Genomic DNA, 23,996 nt, shown 5'->3' with positions numbered 1-23,996 from the left:
GCTTGGGTGAGGGGGGTGCGGGCGGGCTGGGGATGGGTGCGACGGCGGCGGGGCTTGAGGTGAGGGGGTGCGAGCTGGTTGGGTAGGGGTGGGTTGGCTGGGGGCGGGCTGGGGAGGGGAGGGGATCGGTGGGGGAGTGGTGGCTGGGTGGGGGAGGAGGAGAGGAGGGCAAAATGGGCAAAAATGGGCAAAAAATTAGGGGGGTGGTCAACTCAGCAAAATGGGGTGGTCTGAATAGCCCCCCTATTAGAATTTTAAAAAGCTCTTTTTTTTCTAAATAATAATTAAAATACAAATTTTTTAATTTCATTTTCGAAAATAAAATTTTTTTAAATTGGATCTCAAGTTCTCAACAATTCAAAATTGTATATTTTAGCTTTTCTTATACAGTTATACTTATATCAAATACAAGAAAAGGAAGGGGGGCTATTCAGACCACCCAATTTTGCTGAGTTGACCACTCCCCTAAATTTTTGCCCATTTTTGCCCATTTTGCCCCTGCATGCCCATTCTCCAATTTTGGCCGGCCACCCCTCCCCACCGCCAGCGCGACCCACCCACTGACCCACCCCATCTCCCCTCTCTCTCTTCCCTCTCTCTCCCCTCTCTCTGCCTCTCTCTCTCTGCCTTCCCCCTCACCGGACCACCATGGGTGGCCGGCGCAACCCCACCCCTCCCCCCCGCCGGCGCGACCCCAACCATCCCATCGCCGGTCAACCCTACCCCTCCCCACCCCCACCCCCGATCTCTCTTCTCTTCTCTGCCATCTTCTCTCTCTCCTCTCTGTTTGCCTCTCTCCCTCACCGGACCACCATGGGTGGCCGGCGTGACCCAATAGACTTCCAAATCGGGGGTCGCGCCGGCCACCCATGGTGGTCCGGTGAGGGAGGGAGGCAGACAGAGGGGAGAGAGAGAAAATGGCAGAGAGGGAAGAGAGAGAGAGAATAGAGATCGGGGGTGGGGGGTCGCGCCGGCCATGGGGAGGGGTAGGGTCGATCGACGATGGGAGAGTTGGGGTCGCGCCGGGGGGGAGGGGTGGGGTTGCGCCGGCGGCGGGGAGGGGTGGCCAGCCAAAATTGGAGAGTGGGCATGCAGGGGCAAAATGGGCAAAAATTTAGGGGGGTGGTCAACTCAGCAAAATTGGGTGGTCTGAATAACCCCCCCCCCCCCCCCCCCGGCGCCCCCGAAAAGGAATTGTATTGTAATGGTGAAGATGAAATTTGATATAATGAAGCGATTTCTAGCATTTCTGTGTGTGGTGGTGTGATTTTATAACATATATATTGTTTTAAAGATTTTTTTAATTATTTGAGTTTATGCATATTATAATTTGAATAGATTGGTCAATTATTAGTATGGTGTTCTTAAAATATTCTCCAATGTTAATTTATTTTTATTTTTTTTGGGTAAGAATGTTAAGTTCCTAGAGTTGGCTCAAAGTTGTAAAAAAAAAAAAAAAAGTATGGAATGACTGAATGAGTTAGGAATTTCATACGTATCCGATTGCCTCAACATTTAATGAAGGATTATTGGTAGTGTCTTGATCAAATGAGGAGTGAGTTTTATGAATTTGACAATAGAGTTTGGTTCGGCTTGCAAGTTGCAACACAATATATTAGTCTTATTAGATGGAGTTGGGGATATTATCATATACTCTTCTAGTTTGTAGGATAGGACTAGCCTTGGGCTTATGCTCCTTCTAGTCTTTCTGTTGGGCCTTAACAAGCTTGTAGGGCTTCAGATGGATCTTACTAATCCACACTCGGAGATTATTTTGGGTATTTGGGCTTTTATCCCAAGACATCAAATTTTTACTTTTTTTGGTACAACGTTTTAAGTTTTTTAGTTAAACAATAATGAATGTTTCAAAGTCTTAACAATTTTTTATATGTAATCATCCTAATAGTGATCCAGGAAATCCCATAGTGATTGGGCTAGCAACACTATCTTAAATTTATACATTTATATGCTATAATTGTGTTTTTCCTATTTCTAATGGGACTCTATAAACAAATTAAAGTAAGGAAATGAAAGATAATCCAAATCCTGTATGAAATGGATATATCGCAAGCTGCTAACTTGTTTATAAATAGCAGACTTATGCAGCCAAATCAAACACAAGTGGTACAAGTAATTTCAATCATATTCGATCAGTCAATTAATCATACTTCATCAGTCAGTATTCAGTAATTTCAATCATACTCGATTAGTGAAGATGAGGTTGTCGTGCTTATTCCTTTTCTTCCTAATTAGCGTTCTATCGGCTGCTAAGTTTGGAGAAGGTTATTCTGTGGTTCATCATAACCTCTGGTGTTACCTTCAAATTGACCTCTCGAGGGTGACTGGCCCCGAAAGCGTTGCTTTCGACACCCATGGAAGAGGACCGTACGTCGGAGTTTCAGACGGCATAATCTTCAAGTGGCAAGGATCTCAGCTTGGTTGGACTGAGTTCGCATACACCTCCGCATACGGGACATACAGGTATAGATCGATTTTTTAACACTCTGCCTCCAAGTTTCTGTCGACTTAATTTTATGCTTAATTTTCCTTTTTAAATCAAATATAAAATTGATTGAGTGAATTTTATATTAAATAGGCCAAGGTTATTATGTGATGGCTCAACCAACCCAGCCACTGAACCTATATGCGAGAGACCACTTGGCCTAAAGTCCGACCCTATAACTTGCGAACTCTACGTTGCAAATGCCTATTTTGGACTTCTAAAGACAGGCCCCAATGGTGGTTTGACACAAAAAGTTGCCAATTCTATTGGAGGAGTGCCATTCCGTTTCCTAAATGATTTAGACATTGACACTGGAACATGAATGGTTTATTTTACAGATACTAGCACAATATACCAAAGAAGGTACATATTACACAACTCAATGGATAATTTCATCAATTTTTTTTTTTAATTTGTTTAACATTTATTTTTGTTTTTTTTCCTCAATAGGGCATGGCCTTCGGTAATCAACTCTGGTGACAAAACAGGAAGGTTATTGCAATATAACCCCTGGACAAACGTGGTGACAGTGTTGCTCCCTGGCTTGGGTTTCGCAAATGGTGTGGCAATGAGCAAGGATAATTCTTTCCTATTAGTAGTCGAAGGTGCCACAAATAAAATTCATAGGTTTTGGCTTCGTGGACCCAAAGCTTATTGGGCTGAACTTTTTTTTCAATTAGAAAGGGCTGCAGATAACATTCAACGAAATGACATAGGAGAATTTTGGGTGGCCCTAAATAATGGGGGGGTCCCAAAAGCTTCAGTCGTTCCATAGTTAACCGGAAATCCTATAGCGGTTGTTCACTAGTTTTTTAGCCAAGGTTGGCCAAAAGTGATTTTTGGTCCGTTTAGATGTGAGTGTGTGGGGCGTGCCACTATTGGGCCTCAAACTAGGCCACGATAGAAATTGGAATGGTAATGTTGGGGTTTTATGCCTAAGTCTGAAATCCAATCTAACGATTGTGCAGCCAAGCTAAGAACCGTTCTTGGCCTAGATTCTTTTCTAGCCTCGGGGACAAGGCTTTAGTCTGAATCAGAGTCCGAGTCGCGTCTCGGCCTCCTTAGAACAGTATTGTTGCATTCGTGAATACAATGATGAAATTGGCCAAAAAGATAAAAGAAACTATAGACGATAAAATTATACTGAAACTCAATGCTATTATTGCCAACTAAATCAATTTCAATATTAAAAAGAACAATGAACAAAATAAACATCTATGTATTGAGTAAAAAACTTGAACAAGAATTAAAATAAAAACGATCCAATTGCATGAAACTAAAGTGCATAAAATAAATCGATACCACAATACTTGTGAAGGCAATGACAGAGCTACAAACCTAATGATCTTGAGACTAAAGTTATGAGAAACCTAAAAGCACCTCGAACGGTAGCAACTAAAAAAAAATTGAAAGCAAAAGAACTTTGAGAGATTCTTGAGATTTGAGTATTTGGGTGTATTGGATGCTTAATGTTTTTTTTTTTCTCTTCTCTCGAATGCCTCTATTTATAAGGGTGCTAGGATACAACCCTAGATAATGGGTCATTTCCTGGCATCATCTTCATTCTCCTAGTAGGACTCGAACTTCTGAGATTCTTCTTAGCGGCCAAGTTTTGTCATTGATGAAGATTGAAATTCTTTCCATAGTAGGAGTCCTTTACTTGATCGTATTGAGTCCTTGTCCATCTAGGTGACTTGTTCGCAAAACTTTCCGAATTTTTTCCAAGTTGGACTCATTGCTTGATTTGGCTTCCTAGTAATTTTGGACTCATTTTTCGGAGTTGATTATGCGAATGGGCCAGAAATCTCTACCGGCCCCTTTATTGAGAAGGGTTCATCCATTTTATAGTCTCATTACTGGCCTTAAAAACTTCTTTTGGGTCGTGGGCCATATTGGCTAGTAGTCTTAAACAATTATTAGCCCTTAAACCACAATTTAAAGAGGAGTGGGTTAAAAACACTCATTGGCCCCAAAGTGAGTTGGCCACCAAATAAGAGTGTACGGGTTAAGAAAATTTTCTTGGCCACTACACGGAAATGGCCAATATGAGAAATGGCCAACATGAGAAATGACCAATATAAAAGATGGCCAATAATAACTCAAGTGTCATTTTTGGGTACAAACAGCAATAAAGCTTGATGAGCAAGGTAATTTATTGGAGGTGTTAGATGGAGATAGTGATACAAGGCTCCAATCTATTAGTGAAATTCATGAATATAATGGCTGGTTGTGGGTAGGGTCATCAACAAATGCTTATGTAGGAGTTCTCAGGGCTTAGATGACAAAAATATTAACTCCTTAATTACATGTAATAAGTTATTTATCTTTATTTTCAAATCAATCATTATTGGATATTGATACGTTTAAGTATGTGTAATTTTCTTCTCACTTAATGAGAAATTTTTTTGATGGATGGTTCAAAAATTCAACTTTTGGAAAATAACCTAAAGCATATGGCAAAGCTAGTATCAGAGTTATCAAGCTAGATGAGCATATTAGTCGCCTCTACCAAAACACAGAAGTGCATAGCGGGTGAGATATGATTGTAGACTTTCCACCAAATAAGTGAATGAGTAAAAAGATTGAAATTGCTCCAGTACAGTGAACTGGCATAACTTTAAGTTTACCAAAAATTTAACCCGTGCCCCCAACTAAATCAACTCCAGAACAAAACAGAGACATCACCAACATCACTTTTTGTGGTCAGACACAACATCACTTAGCACCCAAATAATTGACTACACGCACCATCAAATATTGTTTAAAAATTAAAAATTAAAAAAAGAGACAACCAAACCAACACGCATGACATCTCTCCAATTCACCAAATTACAGATCTTTCATGAATATATAATGTGGTTATTAAACAACCTGAGTACATATATATACAGATGATAATTTTGAGACTAGTTTGGGTTCAAAATAACATAAACTGCTATGTGCAAATGAATGTTATAAATCAAGTGATAATTAACTAGCTTAATGTGGTGTCCGATATATAATTTCTTTCGAGTGTTTTTTATCTAAGTATTATTTAATAAGTTCTTCACCCAATGAAACAACCCAAACAAACCGTCCATCAATATGAATATGCGAGTGTACAATTATGATGACTGGGTTGTTCTATCTTAAAGGGTAGGGTTATGCACCATAACATGCTCTACATGATAACAAAGTTGGAGCGATGAATCTACTCTGTACAAAAATAAACTCTAGAGTAGATTCGTCGGACATTATGATTATGCCATACATTAAAACAAGTAATTGTTATTAATATTTTAATTAAAATTGAAAAAATAGTTCATATCGGGTTGAAATAGTAACACTATAACCTAAATTGGATAAATTGAGGTTTAACCCATGCATTGGGCTTGCTCTTAGACCCTGTTTGTTTGACAATAATCTAAGGATGGGAATAGAAATTGTATTCCATTATATTACTATCTCTGAATGAAATGGTATTAGGATTTCCATTCTAACGTTTGGAACAATTTTGGGATCAAGTTTAGGAAATGGTTTACATTCTCATCCTTGTGTTTGGTATATCCAAGAATGGAATGAAAAAATATAGGCATAAATTCAATTTAGACACATAATTATATATGTTATTTCAATGGGGTCCACGAACTTTTAAATATTTCAAATATACGTCTGATTTATTATGTAAATTAAAATTCTATCCATCAATTTATTGAGAGATCAGTTAAATGTCAGCTTACCTTTTGCTAACGGGGATTAATTGGCGACGTGGCACCAACTCAGCATACATTTCCCGCCAAATGAGCAATACATATCCACTTGACACGGGCCCACACACTCATCACCTCTTTCTCGCTCGTCGAACGCTCTCCTGACCATTTAGTCTCCAAAAAATATCACGTTTTCCCCCAAATTCGAATATAAATCTCTCACTTGTGTTTAACGAGCGAAAAAGAGATGATGAGTTTGTGGACCCGTGTCAGGGGTTAGGTGGACCTGTGTCGCTTATTTGGCGGGAAATGAGCGACACGGGTCCACCTGACCCCTGACACGGGCCCACAAACTCTCTCTCTCTCTATTATTATTAAATTGTGGGTCTGTATCGCTCATTTGACGAGAAATGTTTGCTGAGATAGCGCCACATCGCCAATTAATCCCGGTCAGCAAAAGTCAAGCTGTCATTTAACTGATCTCTCAACGAATCAATGGACATAAATTCATTTTTCAATTTAGATAATAGATCGGGTGTATATTTGAAATATTTTAAAGTTCATGGATCTCGTTGAAATAGCTTATATAGTTATACGTCTAAATTGAATTTATGCCAAAAATATAATAATGTTATACCCTTTTTAAACACACATACATATTCATCAAATTAATCAAGCACACTTCATTAATATATACATATAAATATATACTGTTATTAATTTGATGACTTAATTAACTTTGTAAACACATGACAATCTTTTGGTACTTCTTGAAACAGCAAAATGGGCTAGCACGTCTTCCCTTGGCATATTTGCGTTTGTTTTTTGGCTTTTCTGAGGTATATAGATATGTATATGGCAATGAACTCATGTATATTCACATAAATATGTTTTCAAATCAATAGATAGTTTTTTATAAATGTCCATTGATTTTAACTACTAAACTTTAATAACTTTTTGGTTTAGGTACCAAAATTAAATACCATTTTAAATTAGATACTAGTTGAATAGTCAAACCTCAATGAAATTAAAAAGCCTTCAACAGTTTTATATTTACTTGCTATGCCATTGTGAAAAGTACAAATCTACCCTTCCCTCATCAGCAACATGAATGACCTCCGGCCACCGTCTTCCGGCCACCGTCCTCCGGCCAAGCTCTACTCATTACACAAAAAATTAAATTAACATTTAACATGGAGGGGATTCGAACCCCTCTCATTTAAGAGGAATGAAATATCTCCAACCATTACAGTAAGTTAACTACTATGCAAAAGTATTGATTTAACCTAATTTTTACTATACTATTGTATATTTTTTTAAAAAAATAATTAATCCAATTAGTCACAACTAATCTAAAGTTGTGACTATCACAATTAAGTTGTGACTGTCTTTTATATTTAATTGTGACTGATTTAAGATGTGACTATCTCACAACTAAATCTAAAGTGTGACTGATTTAGTTGTAATCGAATGATATTCATAACTAAAAAATCCCTAAATTTTAACATGAAAACTAAAGACAATGCACCTAAAGCACCCCCAAAATTCATATAACAACCAATTAACAAAAGTTGAAGTTGTGAATGATATTCATAAAAAAATAAGTTTAACATAAAACACCTACATGTTTAATTAACATAAAAGCTAACATAAAAAATCAAACGAATTAATACATAACACCTAAAAATAATAAAAAATTAACTGTAACTGTCACAATTTAGTTGTGACTGTTTGGTAGTCACAACTGCATCTGAAATTGTGACTGTGGACAGAGCTGCTCAAGGCATTATTATAAGGCAACTGCTGAAGCCTTAAAGCATCTAATTCCCATTTTTTAAGGCATTATTATGGGGGCCCAATAATTTGGAAACCCATTAGACAAGGCCCACAGATCTGCAAAAATACCAAAAGCACATTCACTGAGTGAGTTTTGTGTCAAATCTCATCACCCGCATTCCATAAATTTCCATTCATGCATTGCAGACTTTGCAGTCACATCTCTCAGCAGACATAACAAATTACAAGGCTTTCTTTCTTCTGCTCAAGGCTGTGGACAGAGCTGGGTACAAGAAACCCTCTCCCATTCAGATGGCAGCCATTCCGCTCGGGTTGCAACAACGGGACGTCACTGGCATTGCCAAGACGGGTTCTGGTAAGACTGCTGCCTTTGTTCTTCCTATGTTGACTTACATTTCGAGGCTGCCTCCCATTAGTGAGGAGAATGAGGCTGAGGGGCAAGATCAGAAAAATAAAAAGACCTAAATGATTTGTGACCTAATCTAAAATATAACCATATAAATTAGTAGCTCAAATGAAAAATTATAGAGCCTTACTGGTTTTCTAAAAAATTATTGAAATTAGGTATTTAACCCAAATTTTCTTTTGAATTAATTACTCTAGGATACATGAAAAGCATTTTATTTAACCTCTACTATACCTATTGTTCAAATTTAACAATAAGGTCACATTTGTAAGTTAATATTAAAAAAATATGTTTAAGATTACTACCAAAGGTGAAAGAGAGTCCTGTTTGAGATTACTACCAGAGCTGTGAAACTGCTTCACACCATGGCTGGTCTCTATAATTTCATCCTTCAAATTGGAGTCAAAATCGATAATCTGATCGACAATTGGGGATTGACCACTGACCTCTCTGTCTTGAACATCGTTCTTCCTGGGCTTGAAGGAGCGATTACTGAGGTAGACGGCGGAGAAGGCGACGACGGAGACGACAACGACGAGTATCGAATGCGAGTCGAGAGAGGCTTTGATAAGAAAGCGCGAAGGGGGAGAATAGTGGCTTAGCTTTCGGTGTTTTGGGAGAGAACAGAGACCACCGGAGAGGGGTCTACTGAGGCTGTGAGCGCAGCCGAGGAAGTCTCTGCGGATCGATCGGAGAGAGGAAGAAGACGAATAAGAGAGAGGTGTGCATGAGATGAGAATGAGGGGTTGAGGTTTGGCAGAGAAGCTCATCGATCTCCTTTGGAGAGCGAGAGGAGCAGAGGAGCAGAGGAAGCTCTCTGTCTATGACTTTTTCTCTCTCTCTCTCTCTCTCTATCTCTCTCTCTCTCTCTCTCTCTCTCTCTCTCTCTCTCTCTCTCTCGATCCACACTGCTCCACACCGAAGCTTCTTACTCCGACCTTCCCCTAACGAATGGCGACCACCGGTGTGCTCCCTACACCGGCGCCTACTCAACCCACCCTCCCCGAAGCTACTAACTGCAGTTTCTGAAACTGCAAATGAACTGAAACTACAGTTTATTTGAGTTGCAACTGCAGTTTCAGAAACTACAAATGAACTGAAACTGCAGTTTTTTTGAGTTGCAAGCTTGTAGTTGCAGTGTAAGTGAAATTGCAATTTCTGAAACTATAAGTGAACTGAAACTGCAGTTTATTGGAACTGCAGGCTTGCAGTTGCAGTTACTAACTGCAAGTGAAACTGCAGTTTCTGAAACTGCAAAATGAACTGAAACTGCAGTTTTTTTGGAGTTGCAGGCTTGCAGTTGCAAAACGATGCTTGTGAGTGAAGATGAACAATTGTCGATTTGGTAAAATTGAAGAAAGAAATCAATTTGGCAAAAAAAATAAGAAGATCAGTTTTGGGCTGTTGTGTAGTTAGTTTGGTTGTGATGTGTTTCTTTTGGAAAGTGTCTGCATGTTATATTTTGGGGGGCTGGTAGATAGTGTCCGCAAGTTAATAACAATAGATTGAGTAGTTTTGGTTAATATTTTGCTTTGTTAGTACCTTATAATTAATGGACTCTTTTCTTTTTTTATAATTGTTAAGTTGATAAGATTGCTTTTTATAATTGTTTAATATTAATATTTGAGATTTTGAACAGAAACCAACAAGGAAGGATAGTACGACTTCCAATAAATTTTTATATAGAAAATATTCAATGATAAACAACTAGAAACTTAGAAAGTATTACACAATTTTCTTCTATGTGTAGAACAAATCAGATAAAAGAGAAATTGTTCAATGATAATAAATCAGAGAAAGAAAAAGTATGAAGATCAGTCCCTTACTTGGCTCTTTGGGACGACTCCAACTATTCAACAAGACAGACGACAAGAGAGTCTGAGGATGAAATTATAATGAAGGGTTTCAAAGAATATTTTATTTTATTTTTTATATTTTTTAATTTTAAATATGGGTATGGGTGGTATTTTCAATTTTGTCATTCTGTGTTTCCAATGGAATTGCATTAATACCAAGCTGTTTAATGGATCCGGTCAAACCTCCTCTTTTTGGTTTCTGTTCCAAGCTCATGTGCAAACAAACGCTGCTCATAAATAATTAAATACAATAGAAAATTCATTCCAATTCCGGATCCGGATTAAACAGGGCGAGTCTTCAGCCATCAACTACGAGTCTACGACCGAGAAAAGACTAATGGTGCCACGGTCCTTTCTCACCCACTCTAGCATTAAAATAAGAAAGGAAGAAAGAAAAATGTATTCACACACGTCATATGTGTGTCTTTTTTTTGGTCGAATTAAACAGGGCGAGTCTTCAGCCATCAACTAGTCTACGACCAAGAAAAGACTAATGGTGCCACCGTCCTTTCTCACCCACTCTAGCATTAAAATAAGAAAGGAAGAAAGAAAAACGTAGTCACAGACGTCATATGTATTGTCGGCAATGACATCAGGTCACAATACTCACAAGTCCCATCTCACTATAAATACATGGGTTCCCTTAGATCTCTAGCACTAATCCATATATCAGTGGCCACTTGAAACGCCTACGCTACAATGACAAACAGACTTGGTATGTTTTCCTTCTCAAAACTGAGCCTTCATCCTTTCAATTTCTTCATTAGAAAGATCATATATACATACACATATTGTTGAATATTTGACAAGCAAGCACTGGGCTACTAGCTTTTACCATAATAATTTTTCTTTGAGTAATATTTTTTGGATCAAATTAAATGACCAAATGAGAGGAAACAAATGAGATATCACTTGGAGAGATGTGGAGATGAGGGACCACATGGAGATGAGGACCACCTCTCTAAGTGACATCTTATGTGATCTTTTTTATTTGATCCCTTGATTTGATCCAAATAATATTACCCTTTTTTCCTCTGCATGCATTTGAAAATATATTAATTGCAGACTGTATACACTACGAAAGAGACTTTCCACCACACGACTTTTTGTTGGAAATAAAGTCATACACCTTATTCTCAAACACAAAAGTGAACAAGTACGAGTCTAGTTACTTTGAAGCTGGTGGCTACAAATGGTGGGTTTCAGTGATCGATCTACTTAATTAGTCTTTTTCCATGAACGCTTTTTTATTTTTATATATATGCTTCCCATTTTGAAATAAAAATTTTGGTAATCGATCTTGCCATAGAGTTTTGTTTAATTATATGCAGGGAGGGAGCCAAGATTTAGAACTCTAGGAGGCTAAACTAAAAAAACTTCGACGGTACTAGGAAATTTTTTTATTAATAAATAAAAAAGAAATATTTACTTAGAGGGGATATAGTGAGCATTATCCCTAAAAATTTATATCTATACAAAAATATAGATTAAAAATCAACAACAAAACAATAAAACAAACAATGCAAATACAAGAGAAAAGAAAATGTGTTTGCTCTTGCTGAGATGAAAACGTGCTTGTTGCTGGGAGTGATGGGTGAGTGGGTGATGTTTTGTATTTTTTTTAATTGGGCTGGGCTGGGCTGTAATAGATACATAGCTTTTTTAATAAGAAAAAAAAAAATTAGGGGGTGTTGGAGCACGTCCAGCCCCCTATTATGATCCGTCCCTGATTATATGCTTTTTCTCTTAATTAATTAGTCTAAAGCTCAAGTATTTGTATGTTGAAATCTCCTATTAATTAATTACACCAGATTCGGGTCGGATCTAGATCAAAATTCGATCCATTTTCAAGTCTAACATGAATCCTGTCCTAAATCTATCTTTCAAATTAAATTTGAGAAAAAAACGACCTAATACTCAACCACAACCCTTCTCCGGCCAAACTCTCCTCATACTACTGTACGTTGGAATTAATAAACCAACAATTTTGTATAGAATAAGAAGAATGTTGGGTATGTATAAAATTTTCCTATATTATTTTGGTCAATTTTGCACGTACTGTATTTTAAGAAAATCTCACACAGTTGTAAGCTTGTTTTGCAGGAGGTTGTCAATTTATCCAAATGAAAAAATAGATGGGCATCGTTACATCTCCGTCTGCTTGGCAATAGAAAAACCAGATGCTTCTAGTAACCAGAAAGTGAAAGTTCTTGCCAGTTTTAAACTGTTTGCGTCTATTCAGTCAACGAATAAGTACAGGACTGTCGAAGGTGAACTCTCTGCCAAATATTCAAGTATCGGAATAGATTTTTTTTTTTTTTTTTTAAAGTGTAATCATCCATAATTATTTTGGGAGGTTGAATACTATTTCATTAGTGTCCACATAAGCAACTATTTTATATTGTTGAATAAGTTAGTTTAATTTAAAACTAAAAGTTTTGTTTCCCTATGATAGGCTTTACTCTATTTAGATAATATTAAGAGTAGTTAATGCTGTTTATTTCCATTAATTATAAATAGGGATTAATACCATTTTGCTCCCCCGATTATTACACTTGTATCAGTTTGCTCCCCAGACTTCTAATTTGGAAAATTAAGGACTCTGACTTTTTCAATTTTGCCAATTGAGGTTCTTTTGTCAATTTACACATTTTTTATCCAAATCTTTGAGGGCAAAATGGTCCCTTCCAATTAGATCTTATCATTTTTTCCTCATGCATCATTTTTCCTCTTTTATTTCTTGCTAAATTTTGCTTGATCATCTCGACATTTTAGATGAAAAATGTATAAATTGACGGAATAACCTTAATTGGCAAAATTGAAAAAGTCAGGGTCCTTAATTTTCCAAATTAGAAGTATGGGGAGCAAACTGATACATGTGTAATAGTCTGGGGAGCAAAATGACATTAATCCCTTATAAATATTATAGTTTTTTCATTGAAAGGATATTATTGTTGCATATTTCAACTTTGAATTTTTTTTTTGAAAATTAATTTTCCTAATGTTCTTATTATAATTAATAGCAAATTTATATAATAACAATAATATGAAATTAACAAAAAAAAATATATTATTAACTAAGATACTTATTTTGTGCACTGACTAAGTTTACTTACTAATTAGTAATTCATTCAAGTGCACTAACTAGCTTTTTTTCGCATTTGCGCGCTTGTGCACCTACTGATTTTTCTCATGTTTAGTTTGTGCACCTATTTATTTTTTTGGATTTATTTAGAACACCTACTATTTTTTTGGATTTTTATCGTACATGTTATTTTATATACCTATAATGATATAATGTATGTACATAATTTTATTCTTTTTTGTGTTGGTTTGAATTAACTACAAATAGAGTTATTACATTTAATCATGAAAAACATTCAATGAAATCTCTAAAATTTTTGAATTTAATTCAATTTACTCTTATAATGACAATGACATATTTTGTAATTATAAAATGGCTTAAGGTGTGTTTTAAATTTTTAATCTTAGGTGGCTACAATTTTTGAAATTTACTAAAAAGTCAATGAGTTGGAGCGAGGCTTTAAAAAAAGAGTGAGAGGGATTAATATCTAATTTTTGGCATATATATATGTGCTGCATGCTGCCTGTATAATTAAAGCTTCCCATACAAGTATTGTATTCAATTTTCGATCAATTTTTCGCATGCAGATGCTAATAAGGGAAGAATAATCGAATTCAATGAAAAGAATGCGGAGTGGGGTTTTTCAAAATTCCTTTCCCATGATGCTTTCAAAAAGTCTAAGAATGGGTACCTTGTTGATGACATCTGCATATTTGGGGCAGAGGTTCGTGTTTATCACCAAAACACGAATATTTCAAAAGAAACTCTTTCCATGGTTAAGAGGCCTGCAAATCAGAGTCCCCTTTTCAACTTGCCTAACTTCAAAAGATCACAAAAGCATGAGTATCTATCTGAATCCTTCGATGTTGGACGAAGACAATGGTATGTATATACATGATGATCTTAACAATTAATATATTTCTTGTTTGTGTATGCACATGTGTTTTCCAATTGCATGAGACTTACAATATTGATCATCTATTACTTTCCTTTTAACAATTGTAGGAAATTAAGGGTTTGTCCGACCGGGGAAACTGAACACAAGAACAAATCAATATCGATTTTCTTACAGTTGCTCGATGATTGGATCGAAGACCCTTCGAATTAAGAGAATTTATGTAGAATTCAAGCTTCGGATAAGGGATGAATCACAGCACCATAATCACAAGGAAGAAATAGGTATAATTCACCCCAATTTTTTAAGGGGGGTGTCCCCAACTCAGATTTTAAAGGAGTTTAATGGATTTTAAAATCCATAGAATCTATCAAAATCCAAAGAAATTGGGTGGAATTCTTATGGAATTTGTTATGTGTAAAAAATGCATTCAAATCCAACCAAATCCATCCAAATCCATTAAAATCTTTCACTTAATGAAATCCATGACTTTTTGAGGACACCTGGATTTCATTGGAATCCATTAAAATCTGAATTGGGGACACCTAAAGTTTATTGGAATCCATTAAAATCTAAATTGAGGACACCTAGATTTCATTGGACTTTTAAAATCCAATGAAATCTAAGTTGGGGACACCCCCCTAAGTTTCCACACACATATATATAGGGTTTACTTTAAGAGGGATCCCTTTGGCAAAAACCAAAATAGATTGCATTAATTGTTTGGATGTACATATATATACGTACTACTTACTATATATGTGCGCATGTAGTGTTTTATATGTGGTTCTCTATAAATTTAATTTTCTGTTTCAGTTAAAGACTGGTTCTGTGGCAAAAACTCCGAAAGGGGTTGTCCAAGCTTTATGTCGTTGAAACAGCTACAAGAAGAATCGAAGAGGTTCACCAAAGATGATATATTAAAGGTTGAAGTTGATTTCCTTGTTATGTCTGTAATTGACTTTTCTTCATCACCGAGAGCAATGATATTGAAACCCTCATGAATTAATATGGGCGCCTCTCAAAGTTCCTTTCGCCTTGGGAGATGAAGCTGAGGAGAGAGGAGATCTTCGCTTTGGCATGGGTGTTCGCACCTCCATCGTCCTCTCTCTTGGTGGTTCTCTGGCTATTGCGGTGGTTATGGCGTTTTCTCAATGTCGTGGGGATGAGATCTGGGGATATTTGTGGGTCTCACGGCGAACCGATCCTTGGCATGGGTGTGGTTCTCCTCAACCTCCTCTGTAGCCTAGGGTTTATTTTTATGTTTAGTTGGGCTGGTTTTGAATTTTCTTTATTGTGTTTATTTTGCTTTGGGCCTCTTGGCCCTTGCTTTGTATTTCTTGTGCCCACTGGGCTCTTTTAATGCATGGCTCATCCTTTTCGACCAAAAAAAAAAAAAAAATGGCAGAGGCGTACGTGTTATAGTGTGTGAATTAACTTTATTGGGTATCTACGAATTTCAATATAAATATGTATCTTGTGTTCGTTTTTGCAAATAAAGTAATTTATATATGATTGTTTTTATAGCAAATTACAAATAAGTCAATAAATAATTTGTAAATTATAAAAAGGTCAATACATAATTTGCTATCCTATTTTAGTCAATTATATAATTTGAAAAATTACATTTTGGTTAAAAACCTTATGGGCCTGAGCCCATTACTGATTTTTTTTTTTTAGTTTATTTTACTCTTTTGCCCCCCAGCCCATTGTTTTAGTTTTTACAAAGATTGAACTTTCATTTTTTTAAATTTTTTTTTTTATGCAAATAAGTTTAAGAAATGTGGGCTGGAGTGTCCATGGGATCTAATGCAGATGAACATTGGAAATGTATATATATATATATATATATATTATTGTTCAATTCCTTGATTTTTCTTGTTGGATTGAATTTATCTTTAGGCCTTGTTTGGTGTTTCTGATTGGATTTAAGGTTTAAGCATAACAAATTATTATAAAACACGAGATTCTGGTTCTCTTCAGCACCTATTATAAATTAATGAGCAAATTACATTTTAGTACCTCAACTATACCTTGTGTTTCAATTTAGTACCTCAACTTTTAAAAGTTTCATTTTCATACCTCAACTTTCATTTTGTGTCAATTTCATACCTCCGTTATATATTCCGTTAAAATTGCTGTTATCTATGACGTGGCAGTGACATGGCATAGATTGACCCTACCTCTAAGCATGATGTGGCTTCTAATAATAGCCACATGGATAAAAAAATAATAAAAAAAATAATAAATGTTTACAAAAAAAATTGAAAAAAAATATAATTTTTTTAAAACTTGTAAGACTAAAGAAAGAAAAAAAAGGATCAAATAATTTAAAAAAAGAGATAGCCCCCCCCATCCCCACCCAGCAACCCTCCCTCCTCCATCGTCCAAGCATCAAGTCCATCGCCATTTCTCTCTGAATGGTAGATTTGATCCGCCTCCAAGAGAATTGACTCGACGATGTCGTGGCAATAGCCTCAAATGGTACCACCAATGTCGTGAATGGAGCTTTAGGGACCGTCGTTCCAGAAAATGGCAGAGACGGTGTCGGGTCGTGCGCACGTTGTGGGTTTATGGGTGTCTGGCGACCGTTGTATTATTTGGGTCATACAGATCGGGCTTACCCGAGTTCAATGGCTTTGCCAGTGTCGTCCGTGGAGCGAGAGTGAGAAAGAGGCAGAGGAGGGCATTTGGGTCGCTGGAGGTGCGTTCGCCGGTGCCTGTAGATTGATCTTTTTGCGGCTGGGTATAACGCTTGGACGTGGTTGCTGCCATTGATGGTATCATGTGGAACAGCCGCAACCAACAGAGGTATGACCGCGGTAATGCAGAGATGGCTGCGAATCTGCATCCGCCAGGACAATCTTTCAAGCTTTCTCTATTCCTTTTTTTTTTTGTATGTCTTTTCCATGAGAAAAAATAATGGAATTGGAGAGTTGAAGAAAAGATGGAATCTGCATCTTTTTGGAATTGAAGATTTGAAGAAGTTCTTGGAATCTGCATCTCGGTGGAACTCTTTTGGGTGTGCCCAATTCATCTGATTGTTGGGGTTTTCATTCGGATTGTTCTTGTTCTTTTTTATTTATTTTTTTATGTTTATTAGCTTTTTAGTTTCTTTTATTTTTAGATAAAATTCTCTTTTAAGAGAATATTTTAGAGATAAGATTCTTTATTTTTAAAGGTTTAAATTTTTTAAAGATTTTTAATATTTTGTAAATTATTTTATTTCATTTTGTAAACTTTTATTAATTTTTTTATCCATGTGGCTATTATTAGAAGCCACATCATGCTTAGAGGTAGGGTCAATCTACGCCACGTCACTGCCACGTCATAGGTAACAGCAATTTTAACGGAATATATAACGGAGGTATGAAATTGACACAAAATGAAAGTTGAGGTATGAAAATAAAACTTTTAAAAGTTGAGGTACTAAATTGAAACACAAGGTATAGTTGAGGTACTAAAATGTAATTTGCTCATTAATTTATAATAGGTGCTGAAGAGAACCAGAATCTCGTGTTTTATAATAATTTGTTATGCTTAAACCTTAAATCTTTAGTAATTTAATGATTAATTTGAAGATTGAAATTGCAGAGACTAGAACTTTAAGGATATTTTGGTTATGCACTTGTGCTCTCCCTTTAATTAGAGTTGTCATATTATATACTCAATATCCGTGTGACCGGAAACAGGGGATATGATGAGTTTGTATCCATGAATTAGGTTATTACTTTATAATGATTTTAGTTCTTATTACAGGTTGTTGTGTTTGATGAAAGATTATATGTGAATTGATTAAATCTAATGAGGCATGATGGGTAATGAAATAAAACTCTCATATTACCAGCAGAGTGCTTGTATGAATTCTGTTAAACATATACCTTAAGGTCCTTAATTAACAACAAAAAATATATTACGACAGGCAACACATGTACATATCGCAGTATGAAGTTGATGAAATCCAAGGTACTAGCTAGGCCTGACAATTATACCCTTTCTTCATTGACAATTAGACAATTTAGACCTTTGTTCGGATTGTATTTTTGGGCTAAGCTTATAGTATCAGTTGGAGCTGGGTGGATTTTGGGCAGACTTTCTAGGCAGGATTTGAAATTCGGGCTGATCTTGGGCCAGACCCAAATCAACCCAAACAAGGCCCAGCCCAGTTTCATTTATATACAAACATTATGTTTTTGACCGGTTTAACAAATACCTATCTCTGGAGTGATGGTTAAATTGATGTTTCCTCACTTAAAAGGTAGTTGTTCAAGTCACAAAGTGTCAAAAATGTTAAGCCTTGGGGTTAGCCCAAATGGTAAAAGTGGGTGGGGGTAATAATTAAGATTAGAGTTGGTCCACAGTTGGATTCCTTATAATGTAACCAAAAAAAGTCAAAAATGTTGTTGAACACAACCAAATCTTCAGCCTTATTGGATCTGTCAGAATTTCACCCCTATGCGCCTGAACTTAATCATAAAAAACTAAACACAAATTTACTCCAATTGGGCAGACCCAAATTTAGCCCATCTTCAAGATCTGTGTCAGCATAGAGTTGTAAATGCAGTTGCACAACTTACACTAGATTTTTTGAGTGTTGGAACAGCCTCAAGAGGGCGTTGGAGATGAATGTGAATTTTTCTTATAAGTTTTGAAATTGAACTTTACCTTCTCGAATATTTTTAAAGGTAGTGACTAGTGAGACCCTTATAAATAAAAGTAAATTACTTTAAAATCTATTTTACAACTCTTAATAATAAACAAGCTCACTTAAAAAATTGGAATGATGAATAGGTCCACTTTGTACAAATAGAGCTTACGTTATGTTTTGTTCCATGTTGTTTGTGCCGAGCACTTGGTGGTTTTTTTTTGTTTTAAAAAAAACATGGGCAAATTACGATTGTTACACAGTAACAATTTATATGGTATTTTTGTAATTTAAATAGTTATTGTCGCACAGTAACAATGATTGTCACTGTCTCACAGTGGTAATTTTTGAACACATAGTGGCAATTTTCGAGCGCACAGTGGCAATTTACCGAGCGCTCGGCTCATTAAAGTGGACTGACATGTCACTGTGTTTTTGCAGGTGGCGTGCCGACCGATCAGGGTATTTTTCGTTTTGGACTTAAAAAAAAAATAACCTTATAAATAATGGACTTGACAATTATTTACCAAACCTTTTCTTGGAATTTTCCATATTATTATTATTTGTTTGTTGCCAAATGCAAAAACAGAAACGACACCACTCAGCTTTATTAGCCTTTAAAAAAGTCACCAAAAGCTCCTTAAAAGAAAGGCATGTTTTCATTGCTTTGCTAAAAGGAAGACGCATGTATCTCTATGCTAATTGGTTTTCGCTTTAAGTCAAGTACTCAATGGGAAGACTCTTTTTAAGTCATTTGGTCATTCATGAGCAGCTTTGCTTTAAATTGTTAACACGATCCTGGAAATTGAACCCTTTATTTCCATGATTAGATCTATATACACCTAACAAGCTGTGATTTGGTATTTTCCCAGCAGTTTTTTTGTTTACAACACCTCTAAGAAACCTCCTCTTCGAATGCATCTTGTCATCTCATCGATGTACTCAAAAAGTTAGATCGAGTCGCCAAATTTGTTTAGTAAATTTTGTTCATAAAATAATATGACAATATTTGGTTTATTTAAATCTGAGCCTACCATCCAAACTTTAGGGATCCTCTCATATATTGCCATCCAGAAAAACATTGAACCACACTGTTATTTGAGTTAAAAATTTGTTGCGATGTGGGAGCCATATTTAACATTTTAAGATTTCATCTTCTAAGAAACAGTAAAATAAGGCTTAAATAGATCCGAAAACAGCAAGAACGTGCTTAAGAAGATTATCATACCCTTAGAAACTGATCACATGTTATATTTTAGATGAAAATCTTAACGGAATTAAGTATGCTTGCCACATTGCAATAAATTTTAAATTAAAGTAGCAATATGATTTAATTAATTTGTTTCTTTAGGTGACAATGTGAGATAACCCCAAAAATTGGGTGGCGTAAGGACTAAGGCCATGTTTGTTTCACCTTCTAAACAGGGACTGGCTTAGTTAAGACTTTAAGTCCATGTTTGGTGAGCTTAGGATTAGAAAAAATGAGGCTTAGTGAATCCTCTCCAACTTAAATCAGCCTTCTTAGGTGGGCTTAATGAAACCCGTGAAAATGTGGAGGTTTAGCTAAGAACCTCCTTAGCTGGGTCTACCTAAGACCAAACTTAAAAATCAGAACACACTTCATCAATTTCATATCGAGAACAAACTGTAGGAGAAAGTGGGCAGCGGCGACTTCATCACTGTGGGCAGCGGCGACGGACGAGAAGAACTAGGCAGCGGCGACCGGCGAGAAGAACTGGGCAGAAGCGACTGGTAATTTGGCTCTTTCATCTTCTACAGCAACCCAACCCATTTCTTCTACCTGCAGCAACAACAGAGAGTGAGTTCTCTTCAAAATTCCTCTCCAGATCTAGGGTTTTTTTTTTTTTTTTCGTCAAATCTACTTATCTACCTTGATTTCTCTTTTGACTGATTGTTTTTCCGAGAATATGAATATGGGTGTGGTCTGGGTTTTAGGTCTTATTTTGTGAGTGGAAAGTTGAAAAGAAATTGTATCAAGTTTAATGAACTCACCGAGAACCTAGTGCCTCCATTGCAGAGGGAGCTAACAATCATATTTTTAAGGCTTAAGCCAAAGTCTTGAAAATCCACCTCCAGAATCAGCAAAACTACAGGATATTTGGGTTTAAAGCTATAGAACAAAATGACCCAGTTACTCAAAAGACCCTTTCTACCTCTCTCTCTCTCTATGTCAGTTTCGTCTCTCTTAAAGAGTGAAACTTTTGGCGCACTCTCTTCAATTTTCTTGGATTTTACTTTGTAAAGTATGGAACTTTACACGATAGGCAAACTATTAATACCTGAAAAATCACCATAAAGTTATCATAAAGTTAAAGAATCAGTGAATTGCTTCAATCTATGAACATGGGACTTCACTGAAATGACTGAAAATTGAGCACTCAAAGATAAATTTGTTTGGGTAAGTAATAGAGGCTGAAATGGTGGCAGAGGGACTCTGTTTTCTGAAGTTGAAGTCATTATTCTAACCATGGTTGAATGACTCTGTTTTCTGACTATTTTGGTCTGGGACATTATGATAGAATTGGTTTCTTGTTCAGGCTAGATATGCTCTATTCTGTTTGGGAATATTTGCTGGTTATTGTAGTGTGCCTTCTTAATGCATTCATTTTCTAGTTTTCCTGCTACTGGTGTTAATGTTATTAATGGAATGCTGAAGGTTACCTATATATGACAAGATTGCTTAGTGTGAGATAGCTTCTTCTTTTTTAGTAGTCATGTGGCTTTAGTTTAGAGCGAGTTGCATGTTATGGCAGTGAGTTTTTAGTTCTTTCATGAATTATATCTAATATTAAGTTATCATTACCATTATCATCATGCACAATAGTTCTTTCATTACGCTTAACAAAATTCTTTCTTTTTTATTTTAACTAAATCATCTTTGTTTGTATGTAAATTTTTAGATATGGATCAAAGATCGATTTTGTTGATCTTATTGTTGGAGTTTTGGCACTTAGAGATAATGTGTGCTTGCACGCTTCTTGTGTTGATGATGCTAAACTCAAAACGGAGACATATTGAAAGACGATCATTGAATAATCGTGCATTTGTGAGACATGAGACTCGTTTGCGTTATCTAGATAGCATAATAGGGAATAGTGACATAGAATGTGTGAACGAACTTAGAATGGATAGAAGGACATTTGGTCTATTATGTGAGTTACTTCGCCATGATGGGAGGGTAAAAAATGATGGTGTGGTGTCTATTGAGGAGCAAGTTTGTATGTTCTTACATGTACTTGCACATCATGTCAAGAATCGTACCATTGTCGGTAGATTTTTCCGGTCGGGAGAGACTGTTAGTAGGTACTTTAATTCAGTGTTGCAAGGAGTTTTGCGATTGCAAGGTAGACTATTGAAAGTCCCAGATCCCGTACGTGATAATAGTACAGATAATAGGTGGAGAGTTTTTAAGGTATGTTCTTTTTTTTTTTTTAATTCCTACAATTTTAGTTATTCTCTTACTTTTGTATGAAGTAATGAAAGTTTACCATTTTATTATCTAGAATTGCTTGGGAGCATTAGATGAAACTTACATAAAAGTGCGGGTAGCTGCAAGTGACAAGCCAAGATATCGAACAAGGAAGGGTGAAATTGCAACAAATGTGTTGGGTGTGTGTTCAAGAGACATGCAATTCATATTTGTGTTACCGGGTTGGGAGGGTTTCGCATCGGACTCTAGAGTTCTCCGTGATGCGATAACTAGGCCCAATGGGTTAAAGGTTCCCACCGGTAAGGCTATTAGTTATTGTCAAATCTATAAGGTAGTTTAGTTTTTGTATGTATACATACACATGCTAATAGGAGTGGGAAGTGAGAGTACTCAAACTTCTGAACAAGTGAAGAAAAACACTAGGAAGAAATGGTTGCCATTTGAAGAAGAAGCTTTGTTAGCGATCCTTGAGGATTTTGTTGCTCGAGGCCACCGATGTGAAACAGGTAGTTTCAAACCTGGTACCTTGAAAGAAATGGAGAAAGCTTTGGAACTTGTATGTCCCACCTCTAATATCAAGGTGAATCCACATATTGAGTCCAAATTGAAGAAATGGAAAAAAAATTATAGTACAATCTATGACATGTCGAACACAAGTGGATTCGCATGGAATGATGTAAAAAAGTGCATTGAAGTTGACAGTAATGATGCATGGAATACTTATGTGCAGGTATATGTTTTCCATATCTATTTTATTTTTATTATTATTATTGACCTTGAAATTAAACAAATGTTTTTCTTGTTTTATTATAGTACCATGATGATGCGAAACCATGGAGAAACAAGTCTTATCCATTGTATGATAGACTTGCTAATATATTTGGAAAAGACCGTGCTACTGGAAAAGGAGCCGAAGTTCCTATTGACATGATGGAGGAGGAAGACCAAAATGAGATTGATGACATTGGAGCTGAGAATGTTGCATCTCCTATGACCAAAGATGGCAGCCAATCTGAAATTAGTCAAAGAAAGAGAAAAAGAGCTGCTGGAACCTCAGGTGATGGATCAGAAACCTTAGTTGTTGCATTGCAAAAATTATTTGAAGAATCTGGAAAAAGAATGGAAAGGGTCACTGAGGTCATACTTCGAGGTAATGAAGATCGTTCTGACATTGCCTTAGAACTCAAGAATATGGGGCTGTCACCTAGGGATCAAATAAAGGCATTAACTCTCATTTTGGAAAAACCTCAAACTATCTCAGTGTTCAAGTCATTAGATGATAGTGTCAAAAAAGTGTTTGTCCAAGATTTGCTAGGCAACAATGCTTGAGGATGATGTGCTTATATGGTTTCCATTGTGTTATGGACTAAGAACTAATTTTATTTTTGTGTTGAATAGACTCGATGATATGAGAATTTTGATTTGGTTTTTGTATTGGATAGGCACTATGATATGGGAATTTATGATTTTGTTTTTGGATTGGATAGCCTCTATGATATAGGAATTGTGCCTCTATGAAATTATATGTTGAAAACTTTGATGAGGAATGAAATATGTATCTTTTGGGAATTGTTGTTGTTGCTTGTTTAATTTTTTTTGATTAGATTTGTCTACTAATAATGTGGGAAAAAGAGGTTTAGGGATGAAACTTGACCAAGCTGATGAGGGG

At 36.2% G+C, this 23,996-nt stretch overlaps 2 protein-coding genes and 1 pseudogene across 2 annotated transcripts; all 3 read left to right on the top strand.

Annotated features, from left to right (window-relative positions):
• Positions 1–2,215: 2,215 nt before the first annotated feature.
• Positions 2,216–8,454, top strand: LOC147290957 (protein STRICTOSIDINE SYNTHASE-LIKE 10-like; annotated as a pseudogene).
• Positions 8,455–11,267: 2,813 nt separating this feature from the next.
• On the top strand, positions 11,268–15,181 carry LOC147290956 (uncharacterized; the record flags this gene model as incomplete). The annotated part of the gene is made up of 5 exons (XM_086238157.1): positions 11,268–11,446; positions 12,355–12,521; positions 13,924–14,218; positions 14,342–14,515; positions 15,048–15,181. Coding segments are annotated over 4 exons (744 nt in total), but the record flags the coding sequence as incomplete, so codon positions are not given.
• A 6,618-nt stretch (positions 15,182–21,799) lies between these two features.
• LOC147290955 (uncharacterized) lies at positions 21,800–23,656 on the top strand. The gene is made up of 4 exons (XM_086236174.1): positions 21,800–22,309; positions 22,401–22,626; positions 22,699–23,057; positions 23,141–23,656. The coding sequence occupies exons 1-4, from the start codon at positions 21,800–21,802 to the stop codon at positions 23,654–23,656; spliced, it is 1,611 nt and encodes a 536-aa protein (XP_086092300.1).
• The last annotated feature ends 340 nt before the right edge of the window (positions 23,657–23,996 follow it).

The sequence above is a fragment of the Dryas octopetala genome, chromosome 3, assembly GCF_963921425.1.
Source record: "Dryas octopetala chromosome 3, drDryOcto1.1, whole genome shotgun sequence".
Classification (NCBI taxonomy): domain Eukaryota; kingdom Viridiplantae; phylum Streptophyta; class Magnoliopsida; order Rosales; family Rosaceae; genus Dryas; species Dryas octopetala.
Note: the sequence above shows the minus strand (reverse complement) of the source record. Positions and strands in the feature narration are given on the sequence as shown.